General features: G+C 45.0%; 1 protein-coding gene across 1 annotated transcript in view; it reads left to right on the top strand.

The window, feature by feature from the left end:
• The window catches only part of LOC123020253 (ephrin type-B receptor 5-like), a 115,070-nt gene that overhangs the window by 54,231 nt on the left and 40,232 nt on the right, over positions 1-20,607 (top strand). Inside the window, exons 4-5 of the mRNA XM_044423701.1 lie at positions 11,180-11,335; positions 11,905-12,243. Coding sequence (XP_044279636.1) covers positions 11,180-11,335; positions 11,905-12,243 — 495 coding nt within the window. The remainder of the gene's footprint in view (positions 1-11,179; positions 11,336-11,904; positions 12,244-20,607) is intronic.

Raw genomic sequence — 20,607 nt, 5'->3', positions numbered from 1 at the left:
CTCCCCACCTCCTTTCACACAGCCATGTATCACAGCTTGCTTTCTCAGCATCACGAAGGACACACCAGTACCAAATTGCCTAATACCTTCTGGGGGAGTCTTCCCCTCCCCTCCCTGAAACATGCCTGAAGATAATTCAACTGGGAAATGGCCAACTGGTGCCCTGCAGGCCATTTTATGTGGCGCCCGGTGTTCTTATCAAAACAGTTTTCAGGTCACGAGGAAGAGAAATCCCACATTTGCATATTAAATGTCCATTTTCAGATTGTGTTCATAATATGCAAATATATGCATTATTATGGGTTGGACATCCTTGAATCCTCCGAGAGGGTGAGAGAGAGGGATGACTTGTCTCTGGCTCAGAGAGAGACTGAGAGCAAAGGAAGTGAAAGAGCTGGGAGTTTCTAGGTAGAGTTATTTGAAACTGGTGAACAGAATTTTTGAAAGGAGTAGGAAGGCTGGTTCTCTGGGAGTCCACAGTCATGACATAGTTTCCTGTGGTATATGTTCCATTTCTCTTTTTTCACATGGTTGTCTCTGGTAAGTTTTCAGAAGCAACGCAAAAGTGAGTTGCAGTTATAAGTGGAAGTCCAAGCTACATGTGTACTGTTTTAATAAACACAGTGGTCCATTTACAGTCAAACCTCAACTTTTGCGGGTCTAACTTTCATGGATTTCATTATTCACAAATTTGCCATCAATAATTAAATGGGAATTTTTTGGAGTTTTGCGGCCTTCTGCAGAAAATCATCACCATGCCGAGGAAGTGAAAGGGGAGAGGGGGAGCCCTCCAAAACATGCCTTAGGGCTAATGGGGCAGGGGTGGGGGGAATCTAGTTAATTGATTAATTAATTAAAATGTTTTCTTGTCCCCACCCACCGAGAGAGGGAAATCCCTCTGGCATTTCCTTGGTGCAAAGAGGAGGCACTGGGGAGTGAATGGGAGGGCAGGAATAAGAACAGAAGGATGCAAGAAATGATGAAGGGGAGTCCTGCTGGATCAGACCGAGGTTTCAGGTATCCAAGTGTGACAAGGTAAAGGAGGGAGGGGCAGGTTTTGCTTCTTCCCAGCCTGAAATGCTTGTGTTGATTTTTTCATTTTATTTTTTTAAGAAGCCCTCCGCAGTGAAATGGGAAAGTCGCTTAAAACATATGATCTCCATTCTAAGGCCCAGTGGATACATTGCTGTACAGGAGTCACTTACCTGGAGTCCATTCTTATTGTATCTCCCATAGCATCTGCAGGGTGCCACATGGCTTTGCCAAATAACATCTAGTACGCATAGGAAATTTAGTTTTCGCTTGCAAAACATACAAACGTGCCGCGTTCTAAATGGCCAGATAGGTGTTTGTGTTCGTTTCTCCATTTATTCAGTCTCCCCATCATCTGAATGAGGCCGTCTTTAGACCATGGAGGAAATGTGCACAAATTTTGCATTCAGTCCCTGCTTGATCTGTGCATTTTCCCCATCCGTGCAGAGTAAGCAGTAATCACAAATGGAAATGGGGCATGAATTGATGTCCAGACTTCCTGGTGCTTGCCTACATCACTTGTTTGCCCATCTCTATCCTTGTAGCAGCATCTACCTTCTTCGATGGGAATATGCTTAAAAGTAGCTGCTTGTGTGATACTTGTGATGAGTAACCAGGTAATCAGATGAAGATGCTGTACCAACATTTATTAATCGATTTATTTATTATATTTATATCCTGCCTTTTTTCCTTCCAAGGAACTGAAGGCAGCTTACATAGTTTTCCTCCTCCTCCTCTCAATCTTATCAACAACCCTGTGAGGTAGGTTGGGCTGAGACTCTGTGATTGGCCCAAAATCCCCCAATTGGCTCCATGGTTGAGGGGGACTAGAACCCAGATTGCCTGAGTCCCAGTCCCATGCTCTTAACTACTACACCATCCTTGCTCACTTTAGTAGTTCTTGGCTGTGAATGCAGACCAGGGTCTTCAAAGTTGAGGCTTAGTCCATGCCCACTTGATCCCTACCATTTTTGGTTGATATTCAGGAGACAAATTTCCTTTGTAACTAACTATAAATGCTTCCATATGTGGAGCATTTTTAGTCTCTGCCTTCTCTAAAAGAAACGATCTTTCAGTGGTTCCTGGGGAAGCCCTCGTTAGATCCAGTTGATTTAAGTAATTGCCAGCCAGTCCCTAATGTACTTTTTTCTGGATGAGGTGATTGACTAGATTGTGTCCTTGAACCTCCATCTCTCCAGTTTCAGTGAATATGTAGGTCGAAACTGTCCTGGTGTACAATCTATATCTATCAACAGAAAGGAGGTGTGTGACCTGTATATGGCAGAGTATGAAGGGTTGGTGGCAGTGAGCTGACATTGCTGGTGAATCACTTTGGAATGGGGCTTAGTCTGCTCTTCTCTTTCTCTGTCACAAGGCTCAATATCAGCCCACTGCAACCCAGAAATTCATCCTGCAGCTTTTGGTTTGTCAGTTCTTGCTCTCCAACCATTTTTTTTGTAGAACTTACTGAGAGCTTGCAGATGAGATTTGAGACTTGTAGACAATTGTTCAGGGGGAAATTGTGTGGGAGAAAGGTGTGGAGAATTTATAACTACAGGTGGAATCCCAAGGTTGCAACTTGTCAACGTGACTGTCAAGTAACAAATGTTGGATGAGATTCTGACCAGTAAATTGACTTCCTTCCTGAAGTGACTTGCTTGCTGATTATCAAATTCCAGAGTTGTTGTTTGTCTGGCACTCAAACCTTCCCATGTATCTGAAAGAAAATTGGTATCAGTGCAAGTGAACACTATTTATAGGAACACTTTTTCCAGCAGAACAGCCTTTGTAATGCCTTTCACGGATCCATGGTACCCCCTGTGCGGAACTCTAGAAGCAAAGGAGCTGCATTCTTAACTTCAAAAATGCAGGCGGCCAATAAGAGTAATCCAAATAGTAGCCATAGCACAATTCTTTGATTACAGTCAAGAAGCAGGTTAGCTTGCTTCTGTGAAACTTAAAATGTACCTTATGACTTGTGGATGATCCTGCTAGAGATGCTATACTACTGCTGCTATTTACGTTATTCCCTGGCTTGTTTGTTACGATGCGTTGTGAGTTACTTGTTGTGTGGATAAATTTAACAAGTTTCTTATTAGCCAGTAATGCTCCGGTTAAAAAGGATTTTCACTTTAGCTATTTTCAGTGGGCAGCCTGGAAATATTTCAGTGAGCCGTGGGCCATTGACTTTGTGGCATGGTGGTTAGAGTGCTGAACTGCCGATTTGGGAGACCCAGGTTCTGGGAGATCCAGGTTCTAGTTCCCACTTGGCCATGAAGCTCACTGGGTGACTTCAGCCCAGTCACTCAATTTCTGCCTAACCTACTTTACAGGGTTGTTGTGAGGATGAAACAGTGGAGAAAGTTGTGTAAGCCACCATAGGTTCCTTGCAATAGGACGAAAGACAGGGAATAAATGTAAATATTGATTATGAGAATGATGGTGTCACTTTCACATTCATTGTGTTATGAAACAGCATCAGGGAATGCTGTAAGTGCAAAAGCTGATGAATAGCTATGTTTTCCCCTCCTTTTTTGTCTAAGAGGTGCAGAGAAGGTCCATCCCTATGGGAATTCACAGAGGTGGAATGTATAAGCATCCCTAACTATAACTACCTGAAAATCTTAACTTTTTATACCAGAAGTGATTGAGGATTCTCCACTACTTTTCTGAGGCTGGTGGCAGCAGGTGACAATTTTATCATCAAAGAACTGAATATGTATAAGAAAAACTATCCTTTTTCATGGTGGCTCATTTCTCATTTTATCTCGAGTGACATCAAATAATTGCAGGCTTACAAGCCTCTACAGAATCTGCAAAAGCTGTGCACAGAGAAAAGGAACATGGATGCTGCGGGCAATTACGCAATTCTTGCACCTTCAACTCTGTGAAAAACTTTAATCTGTCCTTAGAGGAGCTGTGGAGGCGTCATGGTCACGTCTAACATGAAATGTAATGGATGCATTTCCACCTAATGACCACCTAAATGCCACATCTGGCACATTTCTTCCTGTCTTCTGTCTCTCTACTGGCCTCACACTAGTGTAGATGTTCACTGAGATATATAGATATATATAGTTTTTCTGATTACTGCTTTGACCTGTAAAGCACTTAATAGACTGGGTAAGGTGATCTGAAGGAGCATGTTAGAGTGGGAAGGAGGAGGTTGTGCTAGCCACCTTTAGGTCAGAAATGCAGGGAAATAAATAAAAAACAAGAGGCCAAGAGAAATGTTTGCCTAGGGGGCAATGTAAACATTTTTGAACTGCTTTGTTGTTAGTTCACCACTGATCCTGCAGTGATGTTGAGAGAGGTGGCTGTGAAAATTTCTCTCACATTTCCTCAACCATTCTTATTCAATGGACTAGAAAAGAAATGGCTTTCAAAAAGAAAAAGAAAGTGGAAAAAAATTTGGATGAATTCTTCCAGGTTGCCTGTGCTTTCCTTACTTCAGAGGTGGTCAAGAAGCACACACAAATGCATTGTACAGTCTTTTCTCTGGCAGCCTGTGGCATTCTTGGCTTCCCACACATCAATAAAAACACCACGTGATTCCTCCTATAAGGCTTTGTTCAGATCATGCAGCCTGGGAAGCTGCAGAACAATGGAGATGTATAATAGGCCTGAGCACAGAGTACCCACAGGCAGCACAAATATAAATGACCAAATAACCTGAGAATGAAGCAGAACAATCAAAGTGTCTTCCTTTCAAGAAATTAGAGAGCAGGGTTTGGCCAAACGCTAGTTGCATCTCTTCCTTTGAGCTGTACGCAGTACTGTCTCCCCTCAAATTTACTTTGTGGTATATGCAAAATGGGGGCCCTTTTCCAGTACTTGCAGTGGCACCACAAGAAAGAAAGAAAGAAAGAAAGAAAGAAAGAAAGAAAGAAAGACAGACAGACAGACAGACAGACAGACAGACAGACAGACAGACAGACAGACATGGTGCTACAACATGTGGCGAGAGATAATTGTCCCCCATTTTTTCTGCCCACAAATAGGGTGGGGAATATCAACAGGCTGTTTACACCCAGCTCTAATTTATATACATATGTTGGGGGTGGGATTGTGGGTACCAGTGATGTTAGAGGGAATTGTAATGCAGAAAGTACCGATGGTGTTGACTGACTTACTATTGGTCATTCACACAGCACGGACAACATTGTATCGGCAGGCGAATTAATACATGTCTTTATTCAAGCCAGACTGGGGTCTTTTGATGAATTGTTCCTCAACAATTTCCACTGATAATCTGCCTTTACTTTGGCCTGGTTTGTTCAGGAATGGTTACCTGAAGGTCATCTTGGGAGTGTCTTGGAAGGCTGAAGGGTCCTACTGCTGCTTTTTGAATATTGCAGCTTCTAATCTTGGATTTGTGTCCATTTATTATTTTGCACAGAGACTGGCCTGTTTGTCCTACTTAGGGCATTGCTTGCAGACATTGGAAGAGGAGCAGGTGTACAAACCCCCAAAGTTGTGGATGATGCTATTCGGTTCTGTCATAGTGTTGCCAGAGCAGATAGGGAGACATAGTTGACACCTGGGTCTGTCAAAGGTTCTTGTTTCTGTCTGTGTTACTCTTTTGCAATATCTGCTGCTGCTGGTGAATATCCTCTTTAGGCTGGGCAGCTGTCTGTAAGTGAGTACACTACCACCCAAGGCTGTGAGCGGGGAGTGTTCCTGTCCAGGATGGATTGTAGCACTTCTCTGATAAGTCTGAGTGGCTTGTGCTGGGCATGGAAGGTGACAACAAGTGGTGTTCTCTTTCTCTCTCTCCTGGGTCTGTCTGTCTAATAGATTAGTCCTGCATGCCGGTCCGGCCCTCTGGGTGGGTGTGTCAGTCTGAGAAATGCCAGATTTAAATCCTTAAGTTGTGAGTCTGTCTGACAAGTCTGAACATATACAGCTATATCATAAGTGTTGGCAGTAGACAGGGGGTTTTATGGAGTGTTCTGGATGGAAGCTGGAAACAGGTAAGTAGGTGTCGCAGACTGTAGGCTTCTGAAATAAGGTGGTGCTCCATGTGTCTATTATATACTGGCATGGTAGTGTTCAGAATGTACGAACTGTTCAGGCTCTGGCAGAAGGCACTGAGATCCTGGTGGAACTTTGTCAGCACAAAAGCAGCAGGATTTTGTGGCCAGGTTTTGTGTGCTGTAACACCAGCAGCAATGGCATTCCTGAAGGACTGTAGTCCACCTTTGTGGGGGAAGTTGGTGTAAAAGCTCCATGTCAGCTCGGGTGTTGTTTCCTGGGAGATTGTCAATGGATTGTAGTCTCCTAGGTGGCACCCTGTATGTGTCTGTGAGTATTGATGGCATAAGGTCTGAGTAGAATCTATATAACCAGAAACTCCAACTTTGATAGTTTCAAAAACTGGAAAAATGCGAAGCTGAGAGAAGCCAAAACAGACATAGGTTTCCATTGCTTGCATCAATGTTTATTGGAAAGAAGCTGCTTTGAGAGCCTGAATTGCTTACTCAGTGGCAGGCCCATTATTAAATACAGGAAAATGGTTTCCTGCTAAGCCTTTCTCTTCTCCCCCTAGTCATGCTTCCCTCACCCACCTGTTAACCTTAGGCTTGCCAGGTCTCCCAAAGTTCATACCTGGCAGGACAGGAAGATACGAATTTTATTATTATGTTATACCCAACCCTTTTTCCTTTCAAGGAACTCAGGGGGCCTATATAATTCTCTGCATCTCACTCTTATGCTCATAACAGCAACCCTGTGAGGTAGGTTGGGCTGAGAGCCTGTGACTGGCCCAAAGTCACCCAGTTGGCTCCATGGCTGAGCGGGGACTAGAGCTCACTGGAGTCCTAGTAACGTCCTCTTACCCACTACTCTACACTGGCTCACAATGGGACCTGGCAGTTAGCGTGAAGGTGGAGCCAAATGGCTCCTGTGGAGTTCATGGAAGGACCCCCAGTAAATGAGGACTGAGCTTGATGGACATGGGAGGACAAAGCAACTAACAAAAGTTCTTGATGGGCCAAGAAAAATATAGCCTGCCCCACTGGTTCTGGCCTCTTATCCATGATTACAGGTCTCTCCTTGGATCCCCTGAGAAAGGGGCGAAAACTGTGAAACTTTAGGGTGAGACCCAGCCTCTTTAGCCACTCCCATCAGCCTCTCACAGCTGAGGAAACATCAGCTGAATCATGCCCTGAGTCCATAGGTGGGTTATGCTGTTTCAGTGCTTCTCATTCCTTGGACTAGTTCTTTGGCATCATTCAGTCCTCATCTTCATGGCACCCAGCTCCCGGGAGTCCCATTTGAGGTCGTTCACGTTCATCCCTGTGGTTTGCTACCACAGGGTTGCTGAGGAGCTATCTTGGTTTGATAGACAGAGAAAAAAGGTACGAAACAAGAATACAAGAAGACTCCTGTTGGATCCTATTTAGCTCAGTGTCTTGTTTCCCACTGTGGCCAGCCAGCTGCCCTTGGAAGTCTGCAAGTAAGACAGGGGTGCAAAAGCACCCCTCTCTCTTTGCTTCTCCAGCAACTGGTGTACTTTGGCACACTGCCTCTGATACTGCAGATGTCATCTAGCCATCAGGACTGGTAGCCACAGATAGCCTTATCTTCCATGAATTTGTCCAAGTAGTAGTAGTAATAAAATTTCTAAACCACTCAATATCTGAACCTCACTGGGCAACTTAGAACAATTAAGTTGGCCATTACCATGCACTGTTAAACAAATTCAATGGTTCAAGAATACACTTTTGTCTGTCCTGAATGTCCCATCTTTCAGCTTCATGGGATGACCTCAGCCTGTCAGTTAAACTGAATGAAGGTAACAGCATGGAAAAAGCATGGTGAGAATCTATGCACAAGCTCTCAATTAGCCTGTGACTGCAAACACTGTTTTGTAACCCCGGTATTTTTAATTGTACATTATCTTGGACACATTTTTAATGAAGTGATGCATAAACAAACAACTCCAGAAAAAGTTAGATCTGCATTGACTCAGGACGCTTCCTTCATTCTAAGTTGTGTGCCGCCTGGGAACTTGGGAAGCAGGTGTTTGGTTATACCTAAATTGCCAGCATATTAGGGGAGCTAATTACTCCACAAAATGTGTAAAGCTTTACTAGCTGCTGACTCTAGAAAATGTATTTATTTTATTTTATTTTTCATTCCTGTTTTTCTAGTCCTTTCTCCCACATCCCAGCCTCACCAACCATGTTTCAGTTCTGAAAAAAAGGAAAATATATACAGCAGCTTGCTGGAAGAAAATGAAAGGTTGATCATTTGCCAGCAGCTACATTTGCCAAACTGGTACTCTAAGGCACTGGTGGGGGGGGGGGGGGGTCACACAAACCAGCAAGCCCAAGCCAAAGTGTAGGGCCTTGGCATAATTTTAATGGGGCATAAAATGTCTTACTGCTTATAAATACTGACCTTCTGAACTCTGGTGCCTATTTTGAATCTATCTTTTTCCATCATGGAACCAAAAATGGTTTATTAGTGTAGCATTACATTACATGTATATCCCACCTCTTTTCCTCTGGCAGAGAACCCAAAGTGGCTTACATCACTCTCCTGCACTTCCATTTTTGTTCCCACAGCAACAACAATAACCCTGGAAGGTAGATGATGCTGCGAGTCTGTGCCTGGCCCAAAGTCACCCAGTGAGCTTCATGGTTGAGTGAGGACTAGAACTTGGATCTTCCAATGCAGCACTCTAACCATGGCACCACAATGGTTCTCAAAGGACCAGGGGACACACAGGTTCTACTGAGATTTGAGCTTGGCTGCTGGCTTCAAAGTCCAGGGTGCTAAGCTTTCCACCATGCAACTGCATTGCTTATGCCTGATCCTGCCTAATCTTGGAAACAAAGCAGGGTCAGGCCTGGTTGAAATCTGGATGGGTAACTTGACTCCTGCATGAGGAAACAGTTGGACCTGATGACTTGCTAGGGCTCTTCCAACTGTATGACTCTATAAGGAAGAATGTGCTGTATGTCTAGGGAGAGACATACCCATCCACTGCACAATCCTATCTTGAACTTTTGTTTTCTGGATACTTGTAGGCCAAAACAGCAGTGGGGTCACAACTCCCATCAGCCCCAGCCAGCACAGCCAATGGTGGGAGATCATGGGAGTGGTAGACCAAATGTCTGGAGGACCACAAATCGCTCTCCCCATTAGAAGGACTTGACAGTATTTAAATCTTGCACGTGCATTACATATGTTGATCGGAAACAATTATAAGTGCATCTAATTGTTACAGATTGTCCGAAAAGAAAATGTTTGTCTTCATGTCCAGAGTTCCTCAGGCTCCCCAGTTCATGAGCAGTGGGCAGGCACCCACACTTAGAATCATATGGGCAAAGACTCTTGGCTATTAGATGAACTTTATTTGCTTTATTCAAGGCACAGCATTGCTGAGGAATAAAATGCACAGGTCCCGTGCTTCTGCCAGAAGCTTGTATGCCCTCCTTTGGAATACCCAAGCCAGCTTGCAGGTTGCATATTAAAATTACTTCCATGAGCTTCCAGGAAACAAGCAGCATACTCAGAGGGCAATAATTCTCAAATAACAAAGCAGAGTCTGCAGCAAAACGCCTGTGAAATGCTTCCTGCTGAGCAGCATCTTTCCATATTCATTTGAGGATGACGTAGAAGAGTCTTCAGCTGTTTAACTGGCTGAAGGCCTCCTTTCATGGGAATTGTCCCGTCTCACATTGTCACTCTCCAAATATACCTTCACTCCGTGCCTGCGTGACTGAAGGGAAGAAAGCTTTTTGAGTTCTTCATCACAATCACCTCTGCAAGGGCAGCTAGAATAGATTCTCTTTAGCAAACAGTCTCCTTTGCTAAAGTAAACTGTGATTACACAAGACGAAAGGAACTTGTGTGCTCAAAAGAAACTCCAAACTAGAAAAGGCTGGTTTCAGGTCAGAGCTGGGTCAGCAGGTCACCTAGGCTTTTAATATCAAGTGGAATCTGACTATGGGGCAAAAGACTTTCAATCCAGATGTGCTCTTCACATGGGTAACTTTATTGAAAATGAGCTGGAAGTTCTTTGTATAATTTTGCTGGGGTGGCAGAGAGGTTGACTTGAAGGTGCGTGTTTTTTATACCTCCCCATTTTTTGCTCTTTTTTGTATCGTGGACCTTTTGGTAAAAGCAAGCACACCTGAGCTTTGCTCTGTTTTTCTTTCATCTACAAGGGTATTGTACTTTGGGGGAGTGGTCTTCAGCCTTTCCAGATCCAGGGCCTCAGTGGTGCCTCTTGGGCTGGTCTGTGGATGCGAAGTCCAGGGCCCATCAGTTCTGGAGACCCCCTGACCACCCAGAGAGTGACAGGTGGTGGGGTCTGTGGCAAACAAGCCAAGCATCAACACCTGGGCTGCCATGGACATGCCCAGGCCACTGGAACTGGCTCTGCTTGCCACAGAGTTGTTCTTTTCCTCTTATTTTTAAAATAATTCTAGACACGTTATGGTTATGGATGCCCATTTTATTACCTTTACTTCAAAAGTATATTGTCCTTTTCTGTCCCCAAGGGGGGCATATTCTCAAGCAAACAGTTTTTATATCAGGACAGTAGAATATATTTATATCAGGACACCCCCCCCCACTTTATTCCAGGAGGCATGATGGATGTTATTTAAAGAAGTTTAAAAAATAAAACTGCACATCCTCAGAGTCTCTCAATCTGGATTGACAAACAGGGGCTTTTGGTTTGTGTTTTTGCTGTAACATGGTGAGCAGGGAGGGAAATGTAAATTGTGTGCTTCACACCAAAAGTTGTATTCAAAACCATCTAAAGAGAAGTAGGCCAGGGTCTAAATTGCCCAAGCTGCTTGCTTTAACACTAACCTTGTAAATCATTTATCGTATGCATCATGTTTACTTCAACTAGATCTCACAGTTCAGATCCGACTATGGTTCTCTCCCTGCCTTCCTTATCCCGTGGTGTCACTGTCTTGCATTTCACCTCCTCTGGCCCACCTGAAGCCGGGCCATGGCCTACCAGCAGAAGGTTAACAGACTGGAGCTGCCGTATGCCGTTTGAACAGTCCAGTCATCTGTTGTGCTCATCTCACCTTGGACAATGGAGCCAGCAAGGTGAAAGGATAGTTGTTGCCCTTTCTGGTTTAACAGGTGTCCCTCTTCCCCCTCTCTTCATCTTTAGCTTGCACCATTGGCACCTTCAAGGCATCGGTGGGAGATGCCCCATGCAGCCCTTGTCCTGCCCACAGTTACTCTTCCACGCCAGGCTCCAGTGAATGTGCCTGCCTGACCCGATACTACCGTTCTTCTTCGGACAATTCTGATGCCCCCTGTACCAGTAAGTAAAAATGAAGGACATTACATGGGATTGCCTTTCCCCTCTTTTCGTGGGTGCTGTTTCCTTCAAGGCTGTTCCTCCCATGCTTCTCTCCTTCTCCTCCCTCCTGGTCTGGGCCAGCTTCCTTTTCCTCAACGTCCTCCATGACTCCTTCCCTCTTCTGTTTACTCCCTCCCTTCCGGCCCTATTCACCTGAAGCTCCCATTTCCATCCATGTTCCTTTGCAAAGCTCATTTCCCCATGGGATGTTCTTAAAGAAGATACAGCTCAAAGGTAATGTATGATTCCTCTTCTAGATACTTCTGGCTTTTTCAGTGTAATTAGCCTGTCTTTTTGAAGGAAGAGGTCTCCAGAGAGCAAACGCTTTTCATCTCTGTTTGAGGCACAGAATTATGAGTATAGAACTGTATCCTTCTGATGCCACGGAGGCAAAATTTTTCTTGAAGTGGGCAGGGAACAATAAACATTCTTGGGGTTTTGTTTTGCTCCTGCCTTCCTGTCTTGTGCTCCTCGCGGTCTCTGTTTCCCACAGTCTTATTCTGTGTTTTGTTTGGTTTTATTTCTTGCAGGCACCCCATCCGCCCCCCGCGACCTCAGCTATGAGATCATTGGATCGAATGTTCTCTTGACTTGGCGCCTCCCAAAGGACCTGGGTGGGCGAAAGGATGTTTTCTTCAATGTCCTCTGCAAAGTGTGCCCAACCGGGTCACCAGGGCCTTGTGTGCGTTGTGGGGACAGTGTCCAGTTTGAGCCACGCCAAGTGGGGCTGACAGAGAGCCGGGTGCAAGTCTCCAACCTCCTGGCTCGTGTGCAGTATACCTTTGAGATCCAGGCGGTCAACCTCGTGACTGAGCTGAGCCCAGATTCTCCACAGTACGCTGCCATCAATGTTAGCACCAGCCAGTCAGGTGAGCGTCCTCTGGTGGATCCAGTTCTTTATTTTATTTTGCTCTTTTAACTTCCTGCCCTTGTTCCACTTTTCTGCTGGCATCCAGAGGTGTCCCTGCCACAAGCCAAGCAGCATGCGGCAGTGTCTCAGAAATTAAGTGCAGCAGTGTAGGAGACAGCCAGTCTGACTCACGCCACAAAGTCTGTCAGAAAACTTTTCTACACAAACCACAGGAAAATGAACGATGCTCTTGTGCAGTTTTCATTCCTTTATATGGAGTGCACAAGAAAATGTTTTGGCAGATGGTGTCCAATTAGTGTGCAGTGGCTACAAATCATGAAGTCCCTGGTTTGAATCCCACCTCTCCAAATGGAATATGACAAATATCTCAAGCTCAGACAAACTATGGCCAAGTCCTGACCTTCCTTAGAGGGCTGTTGTAAGCAGTAAGATAAAGTGTATGAAGCTGAGATGAGCCAAACTGGGAGTGCAGGGGGAGAGCACAAAATGAAATTCGCCTCGATTCACCCCAATTTCACCTTGAATGACCACCTTGTGTAGCTCTTTGGAAACAGAACCCTGCAGAACCAAGCTACTACTTACCTGTTGTCCCATGGGCCAGCAGAGAATGGGAACGGAGGGCACATCACCCAGATGCCTATGTAGTTCTGCAGCCTGGGCAATTAGGCCAGTGCTTCCAGCTGCCCACATTGTTCTGGGAGGTTGGCCAAAGGGAAGGAGTGTCCTTGCACAGCTTAATCCAGCACATGGACAACTTTGTCATGGGATGCTGCGTGCTGCTTGCAGCACTGGAAGGGAGGGAGTGTTGTTTGGTTGCCTAGGCCATTGAGCGATTTTCACTGCCCCCCTAAGCCTTTCATAACTTGTATGTTTAGGCAAATTGGGTGATGCGTCTTACCTTCCCACACTTAGCTGAGAGGTGCTTATAACAGTGGAAGATGGGGGACAACACTCAAGGGGCAGTTCTCCTGGCTCAGCTGCATACCGTACAATGACAACTCATGCTCCTGTCCTCCAAATTTGACAAATGGGGAGGAGCCTATCTCTCTTGTCTGTAAACAGATCTGTGAAATTAGGGCTAATGTTTTAACTCTGCTCCTAAGCTGAGGAATTTGAACACTCGAAAATCCTCCATTGGCACTAAACATGACAAGGGTCATGCCATTTGGAATGACTTCCTCAGGCACCCAAAATGTGCCACCTCTACTGGTGTTATCCCATGAAGTCCTCCAGCCACCAGTAGTCTGTTTCTGTCCCTAATACCTTGACACTTCATTTCACATTTTCAAGAGTTCACAGCAATTCACATGTATTATCCAGATCAGACCGCTACCTGGTGCCCCAGGTGTGTTGGGCTGCAATTCCCATGGCTGTTAGTTGGGAAGAGCTGTCTAAATGTAGTCCTTGCAACAGCCTGTTAAGGTAGCCTAGTGCCATAACCTCCCATATTACAGATAGAGAGTATGAAGCAGAGAGAAGATATCTTGCCAAAGGCCACCTAGTCAGCTCATGGTAGAGGTAACATTTGAGCAAACATTTGAGGTTTCTTGATTCATAGCTCAGTGCTCTCCCCTTGGCCTCCCACAACAGCCACTGGGTTTTTCCACTCATTCTCTCTTGGCAAAGCTCAGCAAAAGTCTTGTGTTGCTGGTGGAGATGTCACCAGAAGCAGGAGTTGGTCTGGAGGAATGGAAAACATAGCCACCCACAGGGTCAGATGTGCAGGAGCTCCATCATGACAATCTCCTGTCAGGCTTGGGCAGGAGCTTCTGTGCACTGAGCCTGATACATGAATAAAGAGCAGTTGGGCACCTTCTTAAATTCACTGGCTTTATCCGCACAGCAGCCTTCCCTACCGCTCATACAATAGTGCTGTGCCAAAGCATCTGTGGTGGGGTGGAGGGAGTAAGGATGCTGTGAATATCTTTGGTCTCCTGTCCCCAGAGAAAAAGCTGCATTTTTACTTTGTGAATAAGTATTATGCACTTTTTTGCCAGGCTCCCAAGAAGTCTCCATAACAGTTTTAATAATGCAGTCTGATATCCCCATAAATCACTTGCACATGCAATGTTAAGCAGTGATTCTGCGCTTCATTGCAGCATGATGCACAATTAAACCTTGCGGAGGCAAACCCTCACACTTCAGTAGGTATTGCATGCCAATCTGGTATTTGAGAAAATAAAGGGCTCTCTGTAGCTGCTTCTAATAATCGCCATCATTCAATCAATTGATATGTCTGGCTAGTTCTACATGCTGACTAATGTCATAAATGTCCAAATGCTCTGTTTGCTAGCTCTGTATATAAAAAGGTCAAATCCCTTCTCTCTGTCTGTCTGTCTCGCTTTCTAACGAAAATGACTGTTCAATTTGTGTTAGCGTAGTGGTTATAAGGCATACAGAAGTAACTACAACAAATTATCCTAGAATGCTCTTTCTGCTATTTAAATTTGAATACATGCTGTAGTTGGCCTTTAAACCTTGCAAAGTCTCTTGTGTCCATCTGCCACTAAAATGCGAGATGACATTCCTGGATTGTGCATGCAGTGCACAGAAATGATTTGGATTGGCACTGTAGTTCTGCCCACACTTTCAAACGGGAACTATAATTTCCAGTTAAACTTACTTGGAACACTACTAGGAAGTAATCAACAGGGTAGATCTACTTTGCAGATCTGCTCTTGCCAAGTGTGCCAGGCATGCCACACCTGCTTGCAAGAAGGTGTAATGCTCTGAGACTATGAAGGGACAGGTTTTATTCATCTGAAGTGAAAAAGTGCCACAAAGATGGAAATATATCACTCAGAAATGTTTTTCCTGGAGGTGCTGCCCATCTCCTGCTTATCACTGTTACTTTATATAACCTTCTGTTACCTTTCAGTTCCTTTTCTCTCTCAACTTTCTCATTTACCTTTCCTTTGTCACAGTTGCTTTCCTTCATCTCTGTGCCGCATTTTGTCTTGTCTCTTCCTTTCCCTGCATCTTTTCAGTTCCCATCAATTTCTGTCCTTGGCAATCCATCTCTCTCAGAGTCTTAAAGCAAATGTTATAGCAATGTACCAGTCTGTCTGTCTCTGAAAAAAAGCATACGAGAGACAGACAAAAGGTAAAACTATGTGAATTACTAGTCTGCCTGAATTTTTGCAGGTCAGTCTCTAGGTCTGGACAAGCCAGAAACCTTTCTGAAATGTCAAAAAGTAAAAGCAGTTAATCCTGAATTTCAGTGGTGGACACAGCAGCCTAAAAATGCCAAAGACCAGGGTTGCAGTGCAGATGTCGGTGGTTTAGGCAAAATGATTGCAGCTGGAACAGGGGGAATGAGGATGGCATAAAAAGGTTCTCAGCGACATTGAAAAAGCTGCTCTAGAGAGGATTTGCACCTCTTCAAGTGTGGATTGCAACTTAGCTATCAGAAGTGTGGATTGCAACTTAGCTATCAGAATTTCAGAATTCTTTGAATGTTATGACACAGTTCCCAGCAGTTTACACATATTAAATGTGCAATACTTCTGAGAGAATTTTGAAAGAGTACATGCATATATGCACAGAAAGAAAATATATTTTTTAAATACAAATTTTGCAAGAAAATGAATATTTAGATGCATATTTTGAAAACTCCCTCATATAAAGGGAAGGTAGGTATCTATAGTAGTATAATACTATTATTAGACCAACCAAAAGATCACAAAAAATGTGTGCACTTTCAAGATCTGCAGAACTCTTGATCAGGGCAAGATGTTGCAAAAAGGGAGTGGGGATGGGGGGAACTGTGGCAATGCTGAAATCCTGGTGTTGGCGTCAGGGGAAGTTCACTGCCAAGGACCTAAGCACCCACTTCACCCACCTCCTCTGGCTTGTCTCGCTGCGTAGGACGCAATGTACAGTGACTGGCAGCAAGCTTGCACCACTTTCCTTGTTTCTGTTTAGTTCCTGCTTTGGCTAAGGGAAACACTGCACAGATTAGTGATGGCAGTAATTTACACCTGTTCAGAACGATCCCCCAGGAGCCACTTTTTTTCCCTATGCAATTACCTGCAAAGGTAGGGAAAGCCTTCCAAAGGAGGGGTCAGGATGGTCCATTCTGTAGCCTGGATTACTCAGGAGTGCCCTCTAGCTGTGAGCTGAAGAGCAAGAAATGATCAGTGGTCTCTTTCATTAGTCTTGTAGAAATAGGGATGAAGAGGTGGTCTGCGCTCAGCCAGCTAGACTTCTCAGTCCCACCACACCATTGGGGCCTGTGCAGTGCAAGGGAGTGGGGGAAGGTTGCCATGGACAGCACAGATGGTAGGCATTTCTCTGCTGCTTTAGGTATGCAGTGTGTCTGTTGAGCAGTCGTTTGAGCAGAAGATGCAAAAAAAGATTGAAGCGTATGAATTTTTGATGATTATTTATGTACCATGGCTTACAGAAGTATTCACCCCCCTGGACTTTCCCACACTTTGGTGTGTTACAATCTGGAATTGAAATGGGTTTAAGTAGCCTTGTTTCCACTTGACATACACAAGATGTTCAACACTGGGAAATTTCACAGTCTTTTTTATAGTGGCACAGAAGTTAAGTGAACACAACCAAACTGGCCCTCATTGGTTGCATCACCATTCAGTCCCCTGAATCCATACTTGGTAGAAGCACCTTTGGCTGCAGTTGCAGCTGTGAGACTTCTTGGGTAAGTCCCTCTCAGCTTTGTGGATCTGGATCCAGCAGTGTTTGCCCATGCTTCTGGGCAAAACTGCTCTGACTCTTTCAGCTTAGATGGAGGCTGCCGGTGACTGGCAGCTTGTAAGTCTTGTCTCAGACTGAGGTTTGGACATTGATTGCAACGATCAAAGACCTTCAGTTTCTTGTTCTTAAACCACTCCAGTGTTATTTCAGTTGCATGTTTAGGGTCACTGCCCTGCTGGAAGAGGAACCTGCACCCAGTAACTGGACCCTTCCGGATCACAACAGGCTTTCCTCTAGAATTGTCCTGAACCCTTGGGCTCTACCCATCTTGCCCTCAGTCCTGACCATCTTCTTCACAATGCAATGCCATGCTTCTCTCAGTGTAGTGAGCACAATTGGCTTTTTGGGGCACATAATCCTTTGCAGCAAGGCCAAAATGTTCAATTTGGGTTTCATGAGACCAAAGAACTCATGGTTAAGCCATATTCTTTCCATTTTGTAACAATGGATTTCACTTCTATATAGCTTCCATATAGCCTGAAGTGCCTGATCCTACCTAATCTTGGAAGCTAAGTAGGGTCAAGCCTGGCAGAATTCTGGATGGGTGGCTTAAATGTTGTGAACTGCCTGGAGAGCTTTGGGTACATGCGATATAGAAATGCAGTGTAATAATTAGAGGATGCTCCAGGGGATCGTCACATGTTAGCTGTTTCTTTCTTTCTTTTTTTAATAATCTGGCCCTGGCTGGTTCTTCTGTACAACTTTATCCTAGACCAACTTTGTCTTTCATCTTCATGATGTGATAATTATCCATGATTATCTGGACCCATTTCAGTCTGGCTTCAGACCCGGGTATGGTACTGAATCTGCCTTGGTCGCCCTGTACAATGACCTGTGCAGGGAGAAAGACAGGGGGAGTGCATCCCTGTTGGTTCTCCTGGACCTCTCAGCGGCTTTCGATACCATCGACCATGGTATCCTTCTGGATAGGCTAGCGGGATCGGGGGTCGGAGGCACTGCTTTGCAGTGGTTCCGCTCCTATCTCAATGGCCGATTCCAGAAGGTGATGCTGGGGGACTATGGCTCTGTGCCATGGCAGCTATGCCATGGAGTTCCGCAGGGGTCCATCTTGTCCCCCTTGCTATTTAACATCTACATGAAACCTCTGGGGGAGGTCATCAGGAGGTGTGGGCTGCGGAATCATCAGTATGCTGATGATACCCAGCTCTACCTCTCGTTCTCTACCAATCCAGGTGAGGCAGTGGCTGTACTGAACCGGTGTCTGGCTGAGGTAATGGGCTGGATGAGGGCCAATAAACTGAAGCTCAATCCAGACAAGACGGAGGTCCTGTTGGTTGGCAGATCGGGCTTCGGGGAAGGGAACCTGAACCTAGTCCTGAATGGGGTTGCACTCCCTCTTAGGGACAAGGTCCACAGCTTGGGAGTGCTCCTCGACCCAGAGCTTTCACTGGAAGCTCAGGTGACAGCGGTGGTGAGGAGCGCTTTCTTTCGGCTTCGGCTGATCCATCAGCTGCGTCCCTACCTGGAGAATGACTGCCTGGCAACAGTGACACACGCGTTGGTGACTTCCCGACTTGACTTCTGTAACGCACTCTACGTGGGGCTGCCCTTGAAGACGGTCCGGCTACTTCAGTTGGTTCAAAATATTGCTGCCAGGCTGCTGACAGGGACTGGGCGTTATGTTCACATGACTCCAGTTCTCCGCCAGCTTCACTGGCTCCCCATTGAAGTCCGGGCCCAATTCAAGGTGTTGGTTATGACCTATAAAGCCCTTAACAGCTTGGGTCCTGGTTACCTGAAGAAACACTTACGTCCAGATATGCCCGCCCGCCCCTTGAGATCAGCGGGAGAGGCCCTTCTTCGGGAACCCTCTGTGAAGGATATTAGGAGGGTAGGTACTCGGAGGAAGGCTTTCTCTGCGGTGGCGCCCAATCTATGGAATGCGCTCCCCAGAGAGGTCTGCCTGGTGCTGTCGTTACTTATTTTTCGGCGCCAGGTGAAGACCTTTTTATTCAAACATTATTTGAATTGTTAATATTATTTATTTATTTTTCGGGCCAGGTCAACTCATATTGTTTTATACTGTGCTTATTTGTTTATTATTGTGAGCCGCCCCAAGGCTTCAGCGAATGGGGCGGCATAGACGCCTTCTAAATAAATAAATAATATAATATATAAAATAAAATAAAATAAAAATGTGGTTTGTTTAGATGTGCTCTCCAGCAAACTCTGGACTCTTCCAGAAACAGGTGTATTTGATCTGAAATTGATCTGGAATTGACAGACTGCATTCAACTGTTTACACCAACTTCTGGAGACACTGAGTTCAATGAGCTCTTAATTAGGGATATTCCAACAAAATGGGTAAATAGTTTACACAACCATCAAGTGGCACATTGTTCTTGTTTACTTAATTTTTGTGCTACAATAAAAATGCTTTGCACCTTAACAGTGTTTGGTATCTTCTGTACTTCACGTGGTAACACTGAAATTGAATCATTTCCCACAACAAAATGTGGAAAAGCCAAGCGGTGGGGCATGAATACTTCCACAAGGGGCTGTAGCTTCTCAGATCCACGAAGCTTCTGTGGCTTGATCCAGTCTCCCTGGCCACTGAGGGGAAGGGGAAGTCCTGTGGCCACTGCACCCACTGGCACACCTTGCATGGCCCAAACTTGCCCACCAGCCAAAGCTGTTGTTTGAATGTGAGGATTCCTCACCTCTGCGAGTGAGTGCCTTGTCCATTCTGTTCCAGTGCCCCTGCATTGTGGTTGTTGCCTCCTGCTTTTTCCGGGTTGACCATCCTGTTCAGAAGGAACGGGTTCTTTTCTTCTTGAACTTGGCAGGGTGAGGAGGGCAAGTAACTAGTAGTGAGACTGCAGTTGTACTCTTTCTGGGAATGGCCAGACATGGGCACCCCTTCAGCTCATCTCAGATTCAGGAATCCCCCAAAACAGTATTTATAGTAGCTGCTGCTATTTTTACAGTGCAGTCCTAGGCGTGTCTACTCAGAAGTAAGTTCTGAGTTCAGTGGGCTACTTCCAGGTAAGTGTGCCTAGCATTGCACCGGTCTTATAATCTGTACTGGTTGGAAGTTAAAATCAGTTGTAGTTTCTGGCTTGTTAAGCTTGTGCTTTTTATCATTTAAAAATACTATGCAATGCAAATTACTGTTTTTAACTGGCGTGCTCAGTGTAGCATGTAACTGGGTGATCTGTGTTCTGTGGTGAGGGTGTGCGTCCTCTGTTGAGCTCTTCCTGCTAGTGTGTAGACTGGATTTTTGGGGAGCAAGCCTGGTTGGCTGGATGTGATGTTTATGCTTCAACTGTATTTGTTCTTGAGCTTTTCCTGCTGGTGTGTGAAGACTGAATGGTGTGTATGTGTAGATGTTGTACTCATGGGTCATGTTTCCATTACATGTAAAAAGTTGACTATTTTTAATTTACTTGCAATCTCATGTACACTTAGCAGGAGATAATTCCATTGTAATTGCTGATTTTCTCCCTCCCTCTTTCTGTCTGTCTGTCTTTCTTCCTTCCTTCCTTCCTTCCTTCCTTCCTTTCTTTCTTTCTTTCTTTCTTTCTTTCTTTCTTTCTTTCTTTCTTTCTTTCGGGATATGGGTTGGAGAGGCTATTACAATTGAGGCTACAAGCATACACTCACGTGTGGGAACATGTTTCCG

This window comes from Varanus komodoensis, unplaced genomic scaffold, assembly GCF_004798865.1.
Source record: "Varanus komodoensis strain SLA01 unplaced genomic scaffold, ASM479886v1 scaffold147, whole genome shotgun sequence".
NCBI lineage: Eukaryota > Metazoa > Chordata > Lepidosauria > Squamata > Varanidae > Varanus > Varanus komodoensis.
This window is presented reverse-complemented; position numbering and strand designations above follow the sequence as displayed.